General features: G+C 42.5%; 1 protein-coding gene across 1 annotated transcript in view; it reads right to left on the bottom strand.

Annotated features, from left to right (window-relative positions):
* Nucleotides 1-1,960: 1,960 nt before the first annotated feature.
* Nucleotides 1,961-17,704, bottom strand: part of LOC119428226 (SLIT-ROBO Rho GTPase-activating protein 1) — a 40,280-nt gene continuing 24,536 nt past the window's right edge. The window contains exons 10-23 of the mRNA XM_037695875.1: nucleotides 15,257-15,454; nucleotides 14,726-14,810; nucleotides 14,605-14,632; nucleotides 14,437-14,470; nucleotides 12,644-12,704; nucleotides 11,470-11,547; nucleotides 11,257-11,391; nucleotides 11,048-11,153; nucleotides 9,221-9,445; nucleotides 8,801-8,880; nucleotides 8,394-8,595; nucleotides 6,942-7,073; nucleotides 3,081-3,414; nucleotides 1,961-2,848 (exon numbers count right to left, since the gene is read on the bottom strand). Coding sequence (XP_037551803.1) covers nucleotides 2,387-2,848; nucleotides 3,081-3,414; nucleotides 6,942-7,073; nucleotides 8,394-8,595; nucleotides 8,801-8,880; nucleotides 9,221-9,445; nucleotides 11,048-11,153; nucleotides 11,257-11,391; nucleotides 11,470-11,547; nucleotides 12,644-12,704; nucleotides 14,437-14,470; nucleotides 14,605-14,632; nucleotides 14,726-14,810; nucleotides 15,257-15,454 — 2,160 coding nt within the window. The 3' untranslated portion in view covers nucleotides 1,961-2,386. The remainder of the gene's footprint in view (nucleotides 2,849-3,080; nucleotides 3,415-6,941; nucleotides 7,074-8,393; nucleotides 8,596-8,800; nucleotides 8,881-9,220; nucleotides 9,446-11,047; nucleotides 11,154-11,256; nucleotides 11,392-11,469; nucleotides 11,548-12,643; nucleotides 12,705-14,436; nucleotides 14,471-14,604; nucleotides 14,633-14,725; nucleotides 14,811-15,256; nucleotides 15,455-17,704) is intronic.

The raw sequence follows: 17,704 nt of genomic DNA, 5'->3' as shown, positions 1-17,704 counted from the left end.
AGTACATGCCTTACCCTAGCCCTAACCAGTACCAGTACATGCCTTACTCTAGTCCTTGCCATGCCTAGCCCTAACCCTTACCCTAACTCTAAACCTAAACCCTAATCAGAAATGACATTCCAGTATATCAGGACCAGGCTTTGGTCCCCACAAGGACTACTGGTCCTGAAAAGGTAGGTGAAAATACCAGAAAAGTTTCTATAAAGGTAACAAAACCAAGTACACATACACACAAGTTGGTATTGTTATCCTTATTAGGACATTGCATTGACCTTAATTTCTGTAGTCCATGTCTAAACCTAGTCCTAAACTCTAACCCTAAAATGAAGTTCTGTCATATTGGGACCAGGCTTTGGTCCGAATAAGGTCTATCGGTCCTGACAAGGTAGGTGAATATACCAAAATAGGTCCTAAATAGGTAACAAAACTCAACGCGCGCACACACACACAGCTCGTCTCAGCGTTTCACTGTAACGCTCCACATTCAATGTGCTGTTCAAGTGGATTTTTGGGCGTTTGCACACACAGCCCCACCCTGTTAGCTTATTGGAAAGTTAAGGTTAACTAGTGACTTAAGTGTAACGAGCAGATGAACAATTACCGTCGGGAGCAAAAGAAAAACCACCCACTTTCAGTTCTTGGGTTTAGGACGAAATAAAACCTATGTGGTCTTTACCAGGTTCTAAAGTTATAAAAACTGATCCAGCAGCTCGTAGAACATCCTTTAGCAGCAAGAACTCTGAGCTGTGGTTTCTAAAAGACCGTATCAGTCTCTCACGAGGCTTTGGATGAATTTTAGCCCATTCTTTCCAGCAATGCTTCAGGTCATTAAGGTTTCTGCTCAGCTCTCACAGCATTTCTGTCAGGTTCAGGTTCTGGACTTTGACTGGATTGTTGCAGTACCTTGATTCTTTTCTTTCTGAGCAGTTCTGTTGTAGATTATCTTCTGTTTTGGGGACCATTGACCTGTTGGACCCAGTTTGGTCCAAGCTTCAGCTGTCAGATGAGGTGATTGTGCTGTTTGGCTGCAGTGCATTCTGGGTGGACGTCTTGTGTCTTTGGTCTGGTTTTTGTCCCAGAAGTCCTGTAGTTCCTTCAGATGAAGCCGTCCAAACCTAAGTTGTGCTGCAATGTTGTTTCCAGAACAAGCCTATGACCTTTGACCTGGTAGCAGGGACCTGTAATCTGATATGGAGCTTCGTTCGCTGGGTGTTGCTTCATGGTGAATTTACTGGGATGTCCACTCCTGGAAAGATTGGCAGCTGTCTTCTGTTTCCAACAATTTCTCTCTGCAGATCAATGGACTGCAAATTGTTCGAGACGACCTTAGACCCTGCCCAAAATGTTGTGCAGCAACTGTAGGCTTTTTATTCATTGTTGATTTCTTTCCACTCTGGTGTTGTTTTTGTTCTTTTGAGGGCAGATTGGAATAACTTTAGATCCTGGTAAAATCCTACCGTTTTGTCCTAATATGTAAAACCCGAAAACTAAAATAGAGTGGACGTTCTTTTTCCCGTGACTGTTTGTCTCACACACATTCACACACAGGAAGTTGCATGCTTTTAGCACTCGTATAGTTTCCCCAGGTTGTGGCACTCAAGGCAGGCATGAATTATCTAATCTAGTGCTTACCGGGGAACACGACGAGGGCAGCAGAGCACACACAGACACACTCAAACAAACGAGAACAAACTCAGAAAGAGCTCTCTCCTCCTGTTCAGGTCCAGGTTCTAAAAAAAAAAAAAACTAAGAAGGCGGTAAAATAAGTGAAGCGAGCCGCCATCGCAGCTGCTCCACCCAACATTCAATAAGATGGCTGAACAGTCATTAAAAGGCTAAAAAAACATTCATTAAATAGCTGGATGTTGGGTTTTCAATGCACCTCAGGAGTGAAAGTTAGCAGCTGAGTGAAAAAATAAATAAAAAAATTACAGAAACGTTGTTAAACCATCGTGTCCCGATCGAGTCGCAGATGCAGCAGCCAGTCCGTGTCTTTGTGACACAACACTGAATCTACTTTATTTTCATTTATTTTTTTAAAACTGGAGATGGACTACAATTCCCAGTTTGGCATAAGCTCGGCTTACTCCGTCCCGTAGCTGGTTAACATCAGTTCTTTTAGCTAACTTTTTGATTAATGCTTCAATACATGGAGAACGTAAACTCCTACACACCAAGAGAACACACCAACCTGACAACACGGAAATATATCATAGGTCATGTCATAGATTATAATTTATTACTACATTAAAAGCCTTTTTTCCTCTGTTCTACCCTTTTCTACCTTCCATTTGATTAGACTTGTTAAACTGTACCCTGATCTCCTCTTCTGGCCCTGTTTTGGCCCGGGTAGGCCTGATTTGACCTGTTTTCGGCCTGGTTTGGCTCACATGGTGCAGGATTTGTCCACTGGTGGGGGCAGAGGTGGGGTGCTGCTTTTGGGTGGCACCACAGGTTTAGGCCTCAGGGCTGGAGGTCGCAGCGGGGCCCCGATGCGAGCAGCTGCCACAGGCTTGAAGGAGCCCAGGGCATCTGGGGACAGGTTGGCCGGTCTGGGAGGCCCAGTTGGAGGTCCTGGGAGGGGACTGATTGGACTCAGAGGACTTAAGGGGCTTGGGGTGCCAGGTGTACAGGGAGTTCCAGGAGTCCCTGGCGTTCCTGGGGTTCCGGGTGTTCCTGGAGTGCTGGGCGTGCTGTGGGGGCTGGGAGACTCAGAGGAGCTGGCCGTGACAGGACCGTTCTTCATCTGGTCCAGGGTGTCCAGAACCACATCGGGGGCCGGCCGGCAGCCCTGCCGCTCAAGCTGCCTGAGCTCCCCCAGGGCCACAGTCACCGTCTCCTCAATGTCCTACACACAGGAAGTCCAACCAAATACACCATCAGCATATCAACTGGAAGTGGTGTGCTCTGACTTTTAGTAGCCGAACCTCGCACCGCATAAATTTTGATGCTCAAGCGTCCAAATTTATGAACAATTTGTAATCTGGGCTTTGTCACGATACACAAAATATTTTGAGATACTATAAAATCTGCATTACTGTATTGAAATTATTTTGCAGAGATAAGTAACTATTGTGTACCTGCGTCAAGGAGTCTGCGTCCACCGTTCTGGACCGAAGGGCTTCTCCGAATACATGCTGTCCGCTGCTCGAGCGCCGGATGGGTGTGTCCTCTGGCCTCCGCAGCGAGTCATGGCGGCTCACTGTCATGGTTACAGCAGCAGAGCGACGGCGGCGCTCTGGGCTGTCAAGGGGTGGGGTCATGCCTTGACTCCGCCCCAGCAGCAGATCCCTCGGACTGAAGTGGCCCGTCACTGGCGGAGAACTTCGCTCCATCAACCCCCCGTTGCCATGGTTGTCGTTGGAACGGCAAAGAGGACGGCGGAAGAGACCATCGGTTCGCTTCCTCCGGTGACTGTCAACAGAAAGTACGACCAGAGTTACCCCACAACTTGTCTACATACTAATCCACCAGTATATTCCAAGAGTAACAAAGGGTGAACGGTGTGCGTAGTCTGGTGGGCTACAGTTTCATTCTGGAAAGGACCACCTGAGTGCGAGCCTATGTAGTTTTCTGAGATTTTTTTTTTTTTTACAGAAAATGGACTGTGTTGGAAAAAAAGAAAAAACCTGTAGCTGTTTATTGCAGCAACACAGGATGGAAGAGTGAGGGCATGTAATTTGTTGCTCAGTTCTCTCCAACCAAAACGATTCTGCTTCTGTTGACTACTCCTTACAGCTTTTAGTCACCATTTCCTTTCAGAAGAACCACCTTAATTCTTTCGACCTGGTGTCTCTGATTCCATCATTCTTTGACTGTTTACATCCGGGGATTATTTTACCGACTCAATGTCTGTCGCTCACAGAAACCAGCCACTAGGGAGCAAAAATCAGTGTATCTCTTGTGCTGGTCCCAAGACCAGGTAAATGCTGAGGGTTTTGTCAGGAACGGCATCCGACATAAAACACTTCTGCCTTCAAAAATAATATGCGAGTTCATCAAAGCGCCACTATACTGGATCAGCAGAGGTCCGAGTTAACAACGACCACCACTGGTGCTGTTGACAAACGGTACCATCGGAAATTGTGCTACTTTTAGTTGAAGACCACAAGGAGGGAAACGTGTCAGGAGACAAAGGGAGAAGAGGAAAGTAAAAAATGTATGACTGAGGGTGGCAACTCTAATGTGGGGACAATGACAGGCAAAGGTAGAGAGCTGGCTGACATGATGCGGAGAAGGTAGATGTTTTATGTTTCAGAGACCAAGTGGAAGGGCAGCAAGGCTCGCAGCATTGGAGCAGGGTTCAAACTGTTTTACCATGGTGTGGATAGAAAGAGAAATGGAGTAGGGGTGGTCCTGAAGGAGGAGTTGGCCAAGAATGTAGTAGAGGTGAAAAGAGTGTCGGATAGGTTGATGTGCCTGAAGTTACAAGTAGAAGGTATGATGCTAAATGTTGTCAGTGGTTATGCTCCACAGGTTGGATGTGATATGGAGGAGAAAGATACATTTTGGAAAGATCTGGATGAAGTGATAGAATATTCCCAGGGAGGAGAGAGTGGTGATCGGAGCAGACCTGAATGGAGATGTTGGTGAAGGAAACAGAGGACGAGGAAGTGATGGGTAGGTTTGGTGTCAAGGAAAGAAACCAGGAAGGACATATGGTGGTGGATTTTGCCAAGCGAATGGAAATGGCTGTAGTCAATACCTATTTCCAAAAGGGGGAGGAGCATAGAGTGACCTATAACAGTGGAGGAAGCAGTACACAGGTCGACTACATTCTGTGTAGAAGAGGAAACCTGAGGGAGATTGGAGACTGTAAGGTTGTGGCAGGGGAGAGTGTGGCCAGACAGCATCAGATGGTTGTGTGTAGAATGACTGTTGTTGTGAAGAAGAGAAAAAAAAGTACAATCAGAGAAGAAGACCAAATGGTGGAAGATGAAGGAGGAAGAATCTTGTGAGAAATTCAGAGAGGAGCTGTTAAAGGCCCTGGGTGGTAAGAAAGAGCTTCCAAATGACTGGACTACTACAGCAACAGTAATTAGAGAGACAGGTAGGAAGATACTTGGTGTGTCATCAGAACAGAGAATGGATGATAAGGAAACCTGGTGGTGGAATACTGAAGTGCAGGAAGCTGTTCAAAGAAAGAGGTTAGCCAAGAAGAAATATGACAGTGAGAAGACTGAAGAGAGGAGACAGTAATAAAAGGAGATGTGACGTAAAGCAAAGAAGGTGCTAGCTAAGGTAAAGCAGAAGGCATATGAAGAGTTGTATGGCAGACTGGACACTAAAGAGGGTGAGAAGGACTTGTACCGATTGGCAAGACAGAGGGATCAGGCTGGAAAGGATGTGCAACAGGTTAGGCTTATTAAAGATATGAATGGTAATGTTCTAACAAGTGAGGAGAGCGTGATTCATTCAACCTTTATTTAGGCAGGTAAATCCCATTGAGCCTCGAGGACTCATTTACAAGAGAGACCTGTGATGGGAAGATGGAAGGAGTACTTTGAGGAGCTAATAAATGAAGAGAATGAAAGAGAAAGAAGATTAGAGGTCATAGAAACTGTGGATCAGGAAGTGGGAAAGATTAATGAGGGTGCAGTTCGGAAATCTCTGAAAACAATGATGATGGGGAAGGTAGTAGGACCTGATGACATACCAGTGGAGGTTTGGAAATGTCTTGGAGAGATGACAGTGATGTTTTTGACTCAAATATTCAATGGCATATTTGAGGGTGAGAAAATGCCTGAGGAATGGAGAAGAAGTGTGCTGGTGGCCATTTTTAAGAACAAGGGTGATGTACAGAGTTGTAGCAACTTCAGAGGAATTAAGTTGATGAGCCACACGATGAAGATCTGGGAGAGAGTTGTGGAATAAATGAGGACAGAGACTGTATGAGAATATATGGATGTTTGAGGACAGTAGGACATGCTAGACTGGCACAGGACATGTATGAGGACAGCAGGACAGTGGTGAGATGTGTGGTAAGAGTGACAGATAGCTTAATGGTTGAGGTGGGATTGCATCAAGGAGGCTGAGGACAGAGTGAGATGGAGGATGATTCATTGTGGCAACCTGTGAAGAGGAAAAATCCAATAGATGTCCGTCACTCACAGAGATTGTCCGAAGCGAACTCATCAGTGTTTGAACGTAAACTGACAACTTGTATTTTTTGGCAACAAAGCATAACTACTGACTAATTAAAAATTATGCGGTGGACTTTTGGTAGTAAATGGTGCATATTTAGTGGGTATTTATAGACGATCCATCCATCATCTTGTTCTGGATTCTGGTCTTTGGGGCAGCAGTTTGATCAGGGAGGTCCAAACATCTCTTTCCACAGCCACCACTTCCAGCTCTTCTGGGAGTGAACTATAAGGCATTCCCAGATCCACCAAAAGACAGTCTCTCCAGCGTGTCCTGGGTCTTCCCCAGGGTCTTCTCCTAGTTGGACATGCCTAGAGCACCTCCCTAAGGAGGTATCCAGGGAGCATCTTTACCAGAGGTCTGAACCACCTAAGCTGGATCCTCTGGATGTGGAGGAGCTGTGGGTCTACTCCGAGTCTCTCCCGGAGAACTGAACTTCTCATCCTATCTCTGAAGGAGAGTCCAGCAACCCTGCAAAGGAAACTCATTTGTACCACCTGGATTCATGCTTTCCTTTTTTCGATCACCACCCAGAATTTATGGCCATAGGTGATGCATATATACAAAAATTAAAATCCAGAACATTGAAAAACTTTGTATTTTACAGCTATTATCTTAGAGTCTGTAACTTCCGCCTTATTTCTGGTTTCTTTTACGGTGAGGACGGACTGTGAGCAGCAGTGAGAAGCTGTTTGGAGTCACGTGAGAACCAGAGGTGAAAGCAGCACGATGAGGTCCTCAGATATTTTTAGGGGTGAGAGAATAAGTTGCTTTAAAATCCCACGCAGCTGACAGACCTGTTGAAGTTCTCCGGCGGCCTGATGTCTGTCGGGGAGCTCAGCTCGCTCCGGGACCTCTTGTCTTCGGTGCTGCTGCTCCCTCCATCGCTGTCGGCCTTCTGGCTGAGCGAGTCTGACATGGCGTCGACCCTGGAGACAAGGAGCAGAGACTCCGTCAGGACAAATCTCTGCTGGACCGACACCAATCATCAATTAAGTGATCAATAAGTGCTTCAGCCATAGACTCCCAGAGCCCAATTAGTCTGTTAATCAACCGGGTGGGTTGATCCGGTTCGAAACAAAACCACTGAAATTGATCTAAGCAGCTCGTTAATCAGACGGGCTAATTACTATTTGTGTAATGTAAAAAATAACATTTCTGTTGAAGATGAATCAGGAAAGACAAGTCTGGAAAATAATACATAAACACATCAGTCTGGTTCAAAATACTCATTAAAAACATTCAACTTAAATTTAGTCACGTTTTGTGCCACTTGGTTTTATTTTGTGTTCAGATTTCACCAAATTATCTTTTCAGAAGTCCCGACAGAAAATTAAATCTGAAAACATTTATATAAATTACAGATTTAGATAAACTGAAAATATACAAACAACGTGTGCAAAACTTCTCGTTTGCTTCACTACAAACAAAATATTCTGTAATTTTGTGAAAATTCAATTTTAAAGCATTTTACAAATTAACACAAACGAGAATAAATAAAAATGGCAACATTGAAAATTAAATGTCATTAAAAATATAATTATTTGTTTAAATATTTGGTTGTTTTAATCAATTTATTGTAAAAATACAGATAAAAATGTATAAAATCTTGGTTTCCTATACATTTAGAAACAAGTTATTTGAAAAAATTTTTTTTATTACATTTTGTAAAATGTTATCTGGTGAACAAAAATAATTCTGTAAAAAAATAGTAATTATTGAATTCAATATTAGTTTAGTAAAATAATGATATTTTGTAATTATTCCCTTTGTTGTATTGATATATACAAAATATTTTTTATTTTTTATTAATAATTAAATTTGTATATTTTCACACAATCGTGTTACTTTACTCCCCAAATCATAAATAAATATTAAATAAACTTTTAAATTGCCAACTTAACCTTTTATAAATGTACATAAATCTTAATGTAACATTTAACTGAAAATTAAAAATGAAATTATTTAGCTGAAATTGAACCAAGTCTCTAAAGGAAGGTGTTAAATTTGAATTTAAATTTATTTTTAGAAAACACACCATATGTTTTACAACTATCTAAAAAAAACAATTTAATAAAATATAAAAACTGATGTACTATTGAAGATTTTAAACCAACAAGTTCATCTAGAATCAGCTGAAGCAGAAGCATCTAATATGTGCAGTTATTCCATTCGGCTGTTATGAGACGGTGGCGTGATCGGAAGAGAAAGAAAGTTTTCAGACGTTCTCGTGTCTGAGGTGTACAAACCATCTGGGACTGTGAACTCGCCTGTCCTTCACCACGATGTACTGATGAGGCACCAGGCCGAGGCTCCCGTTGTGCCGGCCCTCCCACCAGTCATGTGACGCGCGCTGGAACAGCTGCAGCGATGCGCCCTTCTTAAAGGAGAGCTCGCGGCCCGACCGGCCCACGTAGTCGAACCGGGCCACCGCCTCCACGCCTTCGCCGTCTGCGGGGAGCCGGAGGGAGGAGAAGGTGAGAAGAGGAGAGCAGAGAGTCTACTATCTTATGGGATGGAGATGAGGGGAGCAGGGAAGGGTGGGGGGAATGTGTCGTCTCCATGGCTGCTGTTGCCGTGGCAACCCCTCTCCACCAGGAGACAGAGAGGGATGGCGAGTGTGGGCGATTGTGTGAAGGTCACAGGTCAGGCGTACCCTCGTCGCTGGTCTGGGTCTCGGTGCCGGCGTCGGGTTCGGCCTCCTCCAGCGCTCCCGGCTCGCTGAACGGACTCTCGCTGCAGGAAGAGGAGGAGGAGGAGAGGATCAGGCATGGAAGGAGTGACAAACCGTCCATTCACTGTGGGAACAAAGGGAGGACGGCGCAGCAGGAGACAGAACTGCTCCTCAGAATCTGAGGATGATTACAGCTCCAACAAGATGTCAAAAATTACTCCGGAAAACGAGGAGCGGACATTCTGGTTTAAAATCTGACAGACTGCTCAGTGCATTCTGGGTGTTATTTTACATTTTAGTATAAATTACTAAAATAGACACGCCTCAAGCTGCTAAACTAAAAAATATTAAGAATTTGGAGATTAATCTGAACAAAACGTAACGGCGCTTTACGATTCTCACCAGTACTGGTCACCAGTCATGCACTTCTCGTAAACTGGGCCGGGGAGCTCCTTGGTGTCGGGGAAGATGTTGTCGTGTTGCAGGATGACGGTTTTTATCACCTCGTTGACGTGCGCCTGACAGGCCACCTGATCCAGGGTGTCAGGCGTTGGCAGAAGGGTGGGGCCGAACACGATGGCCAGGTTCCCGGCGTCCATCATGTTCTCGTCGCTGTACTGCGACAAACTGACGGGGAGTGGGGGGGGGACACACGATGTGAGAACTTCTGAGAAGATGTCAGTTGACTTACGAGAAAAAGGTAATTTAAAGGTTAGGGATGTCCAGACCAGAGAGAACATACACTCACTGCAACTGTTCGTCAATACAAACGGGTGTTGAGCCACAGAGACTCGTGCATTTGAGTGAAGACGGATTGCTGAAGTCTAAATCGAGCCTCAGAGTTTACAAAAACTGGTCCAAAAGAGAAAAATGACCAGTCTGGGTGATTAATATCTGATGGCAGACTGGGTGGAGATGAAAGAAAGACGACAGTAGTTTAGTTCCAACCAAAGGCTGCCGAGGACCGTCTCTGAACGCACGACAACCTTGAAACTGATGGTCTCCAGCAGCAGAAGACCACTCCTGCCAGTTGAGAACAGGAACCTGAGGCTACAGCTCACACGAGCTCACAGAAACCGGACGGCGGCTTCGGATGTCATCAGCCCATTAAATGGACCTTATTGTCCCTCCTACCTCCTAGCAGTTTTAAAGTTACGTTTGTATCGCTGAAACGGGAAGTGTTTTTGTTGTTGTCAGCTTTATGTAACCCTTTTCCTAAACCTAACCCAGACCCTAAACATAACCCCTAGACCCTTTACTCTGAACCCAACCACGTGAGCCTATTATCAGCGCTAAGAACCCACTAGGAGGTACAGGAGGGGCAGTCTGAAACGCTACATATGGGGATGATAACAACTAATAATGGGCCATTTAATGGCTGATAACTTTCAAAGCGGATGCACCGGATGATACGTGACTGAAGAAACATCTCACTGGACTCATAACCTCCATCGTCACCAGATCTCAGACCAGTCAGCACCTTTGGGATGTGGCGGATGTGCAGCTGACAAACGATGCAGTCGTGTCCAAATGGACCCAAGTCTCTGAGAATGTTTCCAATAACTTATTGAATATTTGTCACCAAGAATTAAGGGGGTCCGTTCGGTACCAACAAGTGCTAATAAAGTGTCAGGTTAGTGTATAATCCCTCAGCTACCACAAATCGAATTCTGCTCAATGTCTGTAAAATTAGTCGAGTATCAACATTTCTGTTTCTATGATGGTGGCAGCCATCTTGGATTGGACTGGATCTAAAATTTAATCAGTTCTAAATGTTTACTCAACGATTGCTTTGAGAGTTTTAATAAAATACGTCCTGGTTTATGAAATATTTTGCTAGCAGACACTTTGAGGCGCAGACAAACAGCTAAACCTGTTTTTAAGCTGAAATACTGCAGGAAATGAAAAGTATTCAGCTCGGTGATGAAGTTTAATAACACCACAGCTGAAATCGTTTCATATCTGCGAATGCACGCGGCGATTAACGCGGCGCTACATCACACCTGCACATCACACTTGCTGTCTCTCCTTCCCTCGCTGTGATTTCATTCTATATTTATTTGAGAGGCTGCAGAAGCAAAATGAGCTCGGTTTTATTATCTCTCACAAGTGCACACTTCTCTCGCGTCGAGTGGCGTACCCCCTCTCACACCATCAGATTTAAAACGAGGGGAAGCGGCTGTTGGTATTCGATGAGAGGGACTGGTTTTGTGTGAGTGGGATACTCACTGGTTGAGGAAGGCGAACAGGTAGCGGGTCACCACCAGCGTCGCCCTCGGCACGCCCAGCAGGATCTTACGGATGCACTGCGCTCTCTCGTACAGGTTTTCAATCCCTGCAGCAAGAAACGTGCATGAGGTGGTCGTTATGAGGCTCAGCCGGTGTTACAAATGAACTGAAGGAGCTGAATGAGTGTGGGCGGACACCAGACTACTCACGGACGCAGGAGATGAGGTCATTGAACCTGTCCTTTGGGAACAGAGGGTTCTGCAAACCCCTGAAGTACAGCTTTAGCACTCCAGCCACAGAGTTGATGTCGTGGTTGCTTTCCTCGTCAATCAGCGGGTCGTTGCCTGGACACGACACAGAAAAGGAATCCTCACCCGACACTTCAACTAACAGTCACGTGACCTTTTCCGTTCACCCCTCACCTCTCTCAAAGGAGTTCTTGATGTCGTTGACTTCCACCTGTGACCCTGACACCCGGAAAATCCCTTGATGCTGCAGACCTGTGGAGAACAGCAAGCAGGAGTTGGAGAAGCAACCTCCAGATTAAAAACTTACGGGATAACCTGCTTATGTTTCAGCTTGAAAAACTATAATAATAAATTAACTGCAAACCCCCCCCCCCCCCCCCCAATCAGACGCAACAAAACATAAAATGTAATTTAAAGCTTAAACAGGTAATTTTTATATGAATGAACGGGTGTTTTGCATTCTTTGATTTTATGTTGTACAGTAGTCCCTCGTTTATCGCGGGGAATCCGTACCCTGAAGTCCCGTGGTAAGTGAAAAATCGCTAAGTAGGAATAGTAGTACAAGTACTTAGTAGTTTATTTTAGTATTTTTATATATTCTAAACAATGTTTCTAAACTCTAAATGCTCTAAGAGCACAGAATGTCATGATTTCAGCTCCCTGCCGCCTCTGCTTTCTGCCACCTGCAAGCATTTTTGGCCACGCCCACTTCTCCGCTCTGCATGGAGATCAGCTGATCAGCTGCAGCAGGAAGTTTATCCTGCAGTAAAGGCTGCACAAAGGTGCTAAATAATTGAAATTTTGTTTTAAATAAGTCCATGCGGTCGTGCGGCTCATCCATCAATCAGCCAATTGTGTGTTATGTCCACTCTTATTTTGAAAAACTGCGATAGAGCGAGTTCGCGATAAAGGAACCACAAAGTAGTGAGGGACTACTGTATATTTATTTTTAGAGATTTTACTACAAAATGTTAAATTTAGTATTTAGTCAACACAATATTTACCCTTCTTATACTGTTTAAACTTTAAAATGTAGACATTTATGTCCTCTTTCACCCAGTGTGCCTTTCAGTGCTTAGGAATTTTTATTAATTTCTCCAGAAGTGCAGAGAGTACACCTAATAAACATAAAAAAAATTTTTTACATCAATTTGACATTTTATTAGCTTTTTTAAAATTAATTATTATTTTTTTAAAAAAAGGAAGTTCCACATTACTATTGGGCTTTATAATAAAGAAAATTGTGGACTAGCTGTATTGACACTCTTCATATTTTCTTCAGAAATGTTCTAGTTTATTTTACTACCTGTTAGTTTCTTGTTCCTCAGTGTTGGAAGAGAAAACTTACCGTGCAGGTTGATGTAGCGGATGCAGCTCTCCACTAGCAACGGTATAGCTTTAGTTGAATCCTGTAAACAAAATCCCAGCACATACTTAAACTGTGTTGTGAAATACTTTTGATCTTTTTCATTAAAACATCAAATAAGTGTGAAGAAGACACGTATTTTTCAGACTGTAAGGCGCATTAAGCGAAACAAGTTCATTTTGACAGATTTTTTAGCGACGTGCAGCTAGGCCTGTTACGATAACAAATTTTGCTGGGCGATTAATTGACTCAGAAATTATTGCGATAAATGATAATATTGTTTGAAATTTGACAATAATTAGTAATGTCAAATTTAAGAAGAAATGTTGGTTAATTTTTATGTGTAGTACATTTTTTGACCACTGGATGGAACTGAAGGATGGATAGTGAGGGAGCGAGCAGCGTGTTTCTTTAAGAAACATGAGAGGGAGGCCCCTTGACGTGACATGGGCTGTCTCTCCTTCCTGTTTTTCGGTTCTCAAAATGGCAGACGCTTGGTGTAGTTTGAGCTCTTTGGCATAGCATTTTTCACACAAAGCTTTTAATTAAAAAAAATCAGTAAACAGGTTCTCATCTTCTTTTTGCAGAGAAAAACAACCTTTTAGACGAAGGCACGGGTTTCAACCGTGAATTTTGGAGCTTCGACAAGACAGTTTTTTTTTTCACAAGGTCGGCCTGTTAGCTTAGCTGCTTTTAACGATCCAAAAACGTGATTTTGGATCTTTAAACAGATTTTAAACAGAAAAGAGAAAGGGAGGGGTCAGTGAAGAGCACCGGAGTTGAGCCTTTTGTCATCCAGTGTCTTCAGTAGAAAGAGAGACACGAAGAAACGATAAAGCTGATAAATGAAAATGAGGTAGATAATTTTCATTTATCAAGAGATTAATAGATTTATTGTTTATTGCGACAGGCCTACCTGTACCACATAAAATCGGTTCGAGGTCAGTAAGCACAACCAGAATTAAAACATGAAGGTGCACTGGGTTATAAGGCTCACTGTTGATTTTTGAGAAAAAAAGGATTTTAAGTGCACCCTATAGACCGAAAAATACTGTTTGTGTTTACAGGCATCTATATCTTCAATTGGCTACAGCAGTATGTACAAGATAAACCTCTGTTTTTATTGTGTGTTCAGCTTGTTAAATTAGGGCGATATGAAAACTGAGCCTGGTAAATATAAAGTATGTCAGTCTCTATGCTGATGACACCCTGCTGTATATCTGAACCACAGTCTTGCTGTCAACAAACCAGACCTTGCATTTAGTCATCATTTGCATATTTTGGATGGTACAACCTGAAAATATATAAATATTATTCACAGTGGACAGAGCTGTTTTTACTCTTAGTTATATTTATGGATATCCTCCCCCATGTAGGTAACGAACACAGGGCTTGTGTATAATTCTGTCTTTGTTGTGTATTCCACCTGGCAGCGTGAAAATGGAGACCAGTGAACAAACTTGATATCTACGCAGATCTGCTGTAGACCAACACCTTCAAAGTGTAAATGGCTATAGTTCCCAGACAGAAAGCCTCACATTTAACCTTCAAATGAACATTTCATACATGTAAATTATTTCTTTACTCTATTTTTTTGGTCTTAGATTCTACAGTGTGATCTAAATTATCATTCTACTAGAACTTGATCACATATTTCTTCTCTGTTCAGTTCCACTGGCTCCAAAATTTATTCTTTAACTTTATTCTGAAAAACAGTATTGCCACAAATGAAATCGATCCTTCCCACCCGTAGCCCGACTGAGGTGAAACTGTACCTGGTGCTTGCTATGGGAGTTCTTCCGCCCACGACTGTGATGAGCAGAAAAAGAACAAAAAGAGTGTCTCAGTCTCACAGAGTTCAAAATGAAGTGGTCAGAGGAGAAACAAGACGTATTATTATAGTAAAGAGTAAATGTCTATTGTGAAATGACAGAATGCCTCACCTGGTCGTCAGCAGTTCAGATTTATATCCTGCCAGAAGGAATAAAAAAAGACATGAATGCAGAATAATGTCTGTATCGCAGCATATATTATGAAATACGAGCGTGTTTCTGTCAGTTTTACCTTCAGCCAAGGCTTTCTTTAAAATGTCATGTTTGGCCTGGAGTTTGGAAATGAGATTATTTCCCTCTAGATACTCGCGGAACTTCTGAGGATTGAAAAACCGACAAGAAAAGGCTGATTTACTGACCCTGAAGGAAATTTATAGTTACTTCTGCCACTGCCGAGAAAAACGTGTAAATTAAACCTGATACAAACCCCCCCCTGTTTGTAGAGATACAGCTGTATTAATATAAACTTTCCTAACAAATGACATGCATTAAGGTAGTTTTAAATCTTAGAGGCATATCTTCAAAAACGACTTCTGTTTTATATGTTTTCCTAGGTAACAACTATCCCAACAAATTACCATAGTTCACAAATATGACATCTAACATCCACATTTCAGAAAAGGGATGTAAAACAGGAGCAGACAACAGAGCCCCAAAAGCAGCATTATGACAAGAACCGAGACCCGGCCTGCACAGAGACGGTCTTTAATTGGTTCTGGGACTTTGCTGACGTTCTCCCTTCAGAGCGTGAACGTTTCCTCACGGTGAAGTAGAAGAGCTCCGTCTCCTGCTGGTTGGCTCGCCTCTTGGCCAGGCTCGGCTTGTTCAAGTAGCCGTCCGACACGCTGGACTTGACCGACTCGGAGGACGGGCTGTGGGTGAAGCTCTGGGACACGTCGCAGTCATCCAGCACCGTCATGTCCTGCAGGGTGGTCAGAGTCGCCCCCCAGGTCTTCTTCACCTGACAGGGTACAAACCACATAGGAAAACATTTTATTTTCACCTTACGGCATCACTGAATGGTTGATTTGTGTCCTGCTGGTTGTGTGTGGACAGAAACCTAAACTAATCCAGTCCAGAACCACAGACAAGTCTTCATCCAGTCCTACATTCTTTGTATATTTTTATATTTCTACTTGCATGCATACAGATTTTCTTGATCAAATGGTCTTCCGATTTTGTGACGTCTTTCTTTGCACTTTGACTGCTTTTTCTCTAATATTAACATTTGGAACTTCTGTTTGTGTAATATTTGGTTTTGCTACTGTTTTGATACTTTTGGAAAAACCCACATGGTAAATCTTCAAAATATGAAGCTCAATCAATAATTTTCTGTTATTATTTTCAGCGGCAGCACATTGTACAACATAAACAAAATTGATAAAGAAATGTAAAAAAAATAGTCTTCACACAGCGACCGTGTACCTGAGACTGTCTGCCTGGAGTGCTGCAGCCCCTCCCACTTTGACCCCAGATGTAGCGGGAGTTACCATAGCAACCAATGGCCTGGCATAATACTCAGGTTTGTCGTTGTTTTCTTTTTAAATCTTTTGTAGTTTGACTAATATTTTCATGATTATAACTTTCAGTTGAGAAAGGTTTGATAAAAACTTTAAATGTAATATTTAAAGACCGAAACACAGAAAAGGACCAAAAGGATTTGGTTTTACTCTTGAGTTTCAAATTAAAGCTCACAAATAGTCTTCAAGTTAAGAGTCTGACTCTGTCATAGCTATTGTTTTGCTCATTTTAGCTACAGTTTTGCAAACTGAAAATGTTTACTTTTAGCAAGTGTTTTGCTAATGTCAGCCTAACGATAAGGTTATGCTAATTGTAGCTTTTTGCTAATATTTTGCTAACTTTAGTTTTGATTTTTACTTACAGTCTTACAATTTTGTAGTTTTCAGCTACATTTGTGTAAATTTCAGCCTTCAAATGCCATTTTGTTCATTTTAACTTGTCTATCTGTATGCTAATTCTAGCTTTTAGCTATGGTTTCAGCATCTACTGACGATTTAAAGTCTTACAGCACTCAGCATTCTTTCTGTTGTTGTAAGCTGTAGTTGCTAATTACCCAAAATGTTTGAGGTGGTGTGTGTTTGTTTCTCCATATGCAAAGTGTGTGTTTGCAGCATGGATAACGATGTGTTTTTATTTGCTCGTGATGATTGCGTGTGGTTGTATGTGTGTTGGAAGCTGCTGAGACGTGCAGATGCTGCTTATTAATCCCGGCTCCTTCAGCATTTTTATGCCCTTCAGGCTGAGTTAGCAGCTGCCCTCTGTTCGCCAACAGACTGCAGCGCAGAGCCGCTCTCAAAGCTCAGCTTTACTTTTAGAGGCTACATCTGCTCCGTTATCACCTTTTTATTGTATAAATCACCAAAACCCTGTAAAAAAAACTGTTTTAACTGTCAGATAAACACATGTTTTTATGTGACCGACTGATCACCAGAACTGGTAATGCTGTGAAAACAAGTCTCCAGACAGTGAACTGATGAAATCAGTTTCCACATCTTCAGTATTTAAGCTGCTTAAATCAAATTATCAAGCTCAACAAGGTTAAAACAATAAGGGAGCAGCCGAAAGAAGAAAAAAATAAAAAAATAAATAAGGTTAAAACGATCAAATATTTATGAGAAAAAAGCCACAAATTAAGTAAAAGTATAAAGAATTTGCTGTATAGATTCAATTAAAAACAAGCAGAACAGGAGTCAGATCTTTTAAGTTAATAACTAGTTATAAAACTCCTAACAGGACACAAAAATAGAAGACGGTACAAAACTGTTATTTTCAGAACAATTTATCAAGCTCTTAATAGTTTCGGTAGCTATACAGTGTATGATGCAGCTCGAGTATACAAGGTGTGTGTGTATTACCTGTAATGTAAAGTGTACATACTGGATTCGTTCCTGGTATGTAATGGGTACGTACCAGGTTTGCACCTGGTATGTAAAGTGTATGTATTGTTCTTATACCTGGTAAGAAAAGGGTACCCATCGGGTTTGTACCTGGTATGTAAAGGGTACGTACCAGGTTTGTACCTGGTATATAAAGGGTACGTACCAGGTTTGTACCTGGTATATAAAGGGTACGTATCGGGTTTGTACCTGGTATATAAAGGGTACGTATCGGGTTTGTACCTGGTATATAAAGGGTACGTACCAGGTTTGTACCTGGTATATAAAGGGTACGTATCGGGTTTGTACCTGGT

Source organism: Nematolebias whitei, chromosome 22 (assembly GCF_014905685.2).
Source record: "Nematolebias whitei isolate Nwh7 chromosome 22, NemWhi1, whole genome shotgun sequence".
Taxonomy (NCBI): Eukaryota; Metazoa; Chordata; class Actinopteri; order Cyprinodontiformes; family Rivulidae; genus Nematolebias; species Nematolebias whitei.
The sequence above is the reverse complement of the archived record's forward strand: the minus strand, read 5'-3'. Positions and strand labels throughout refer to the sequence as shown.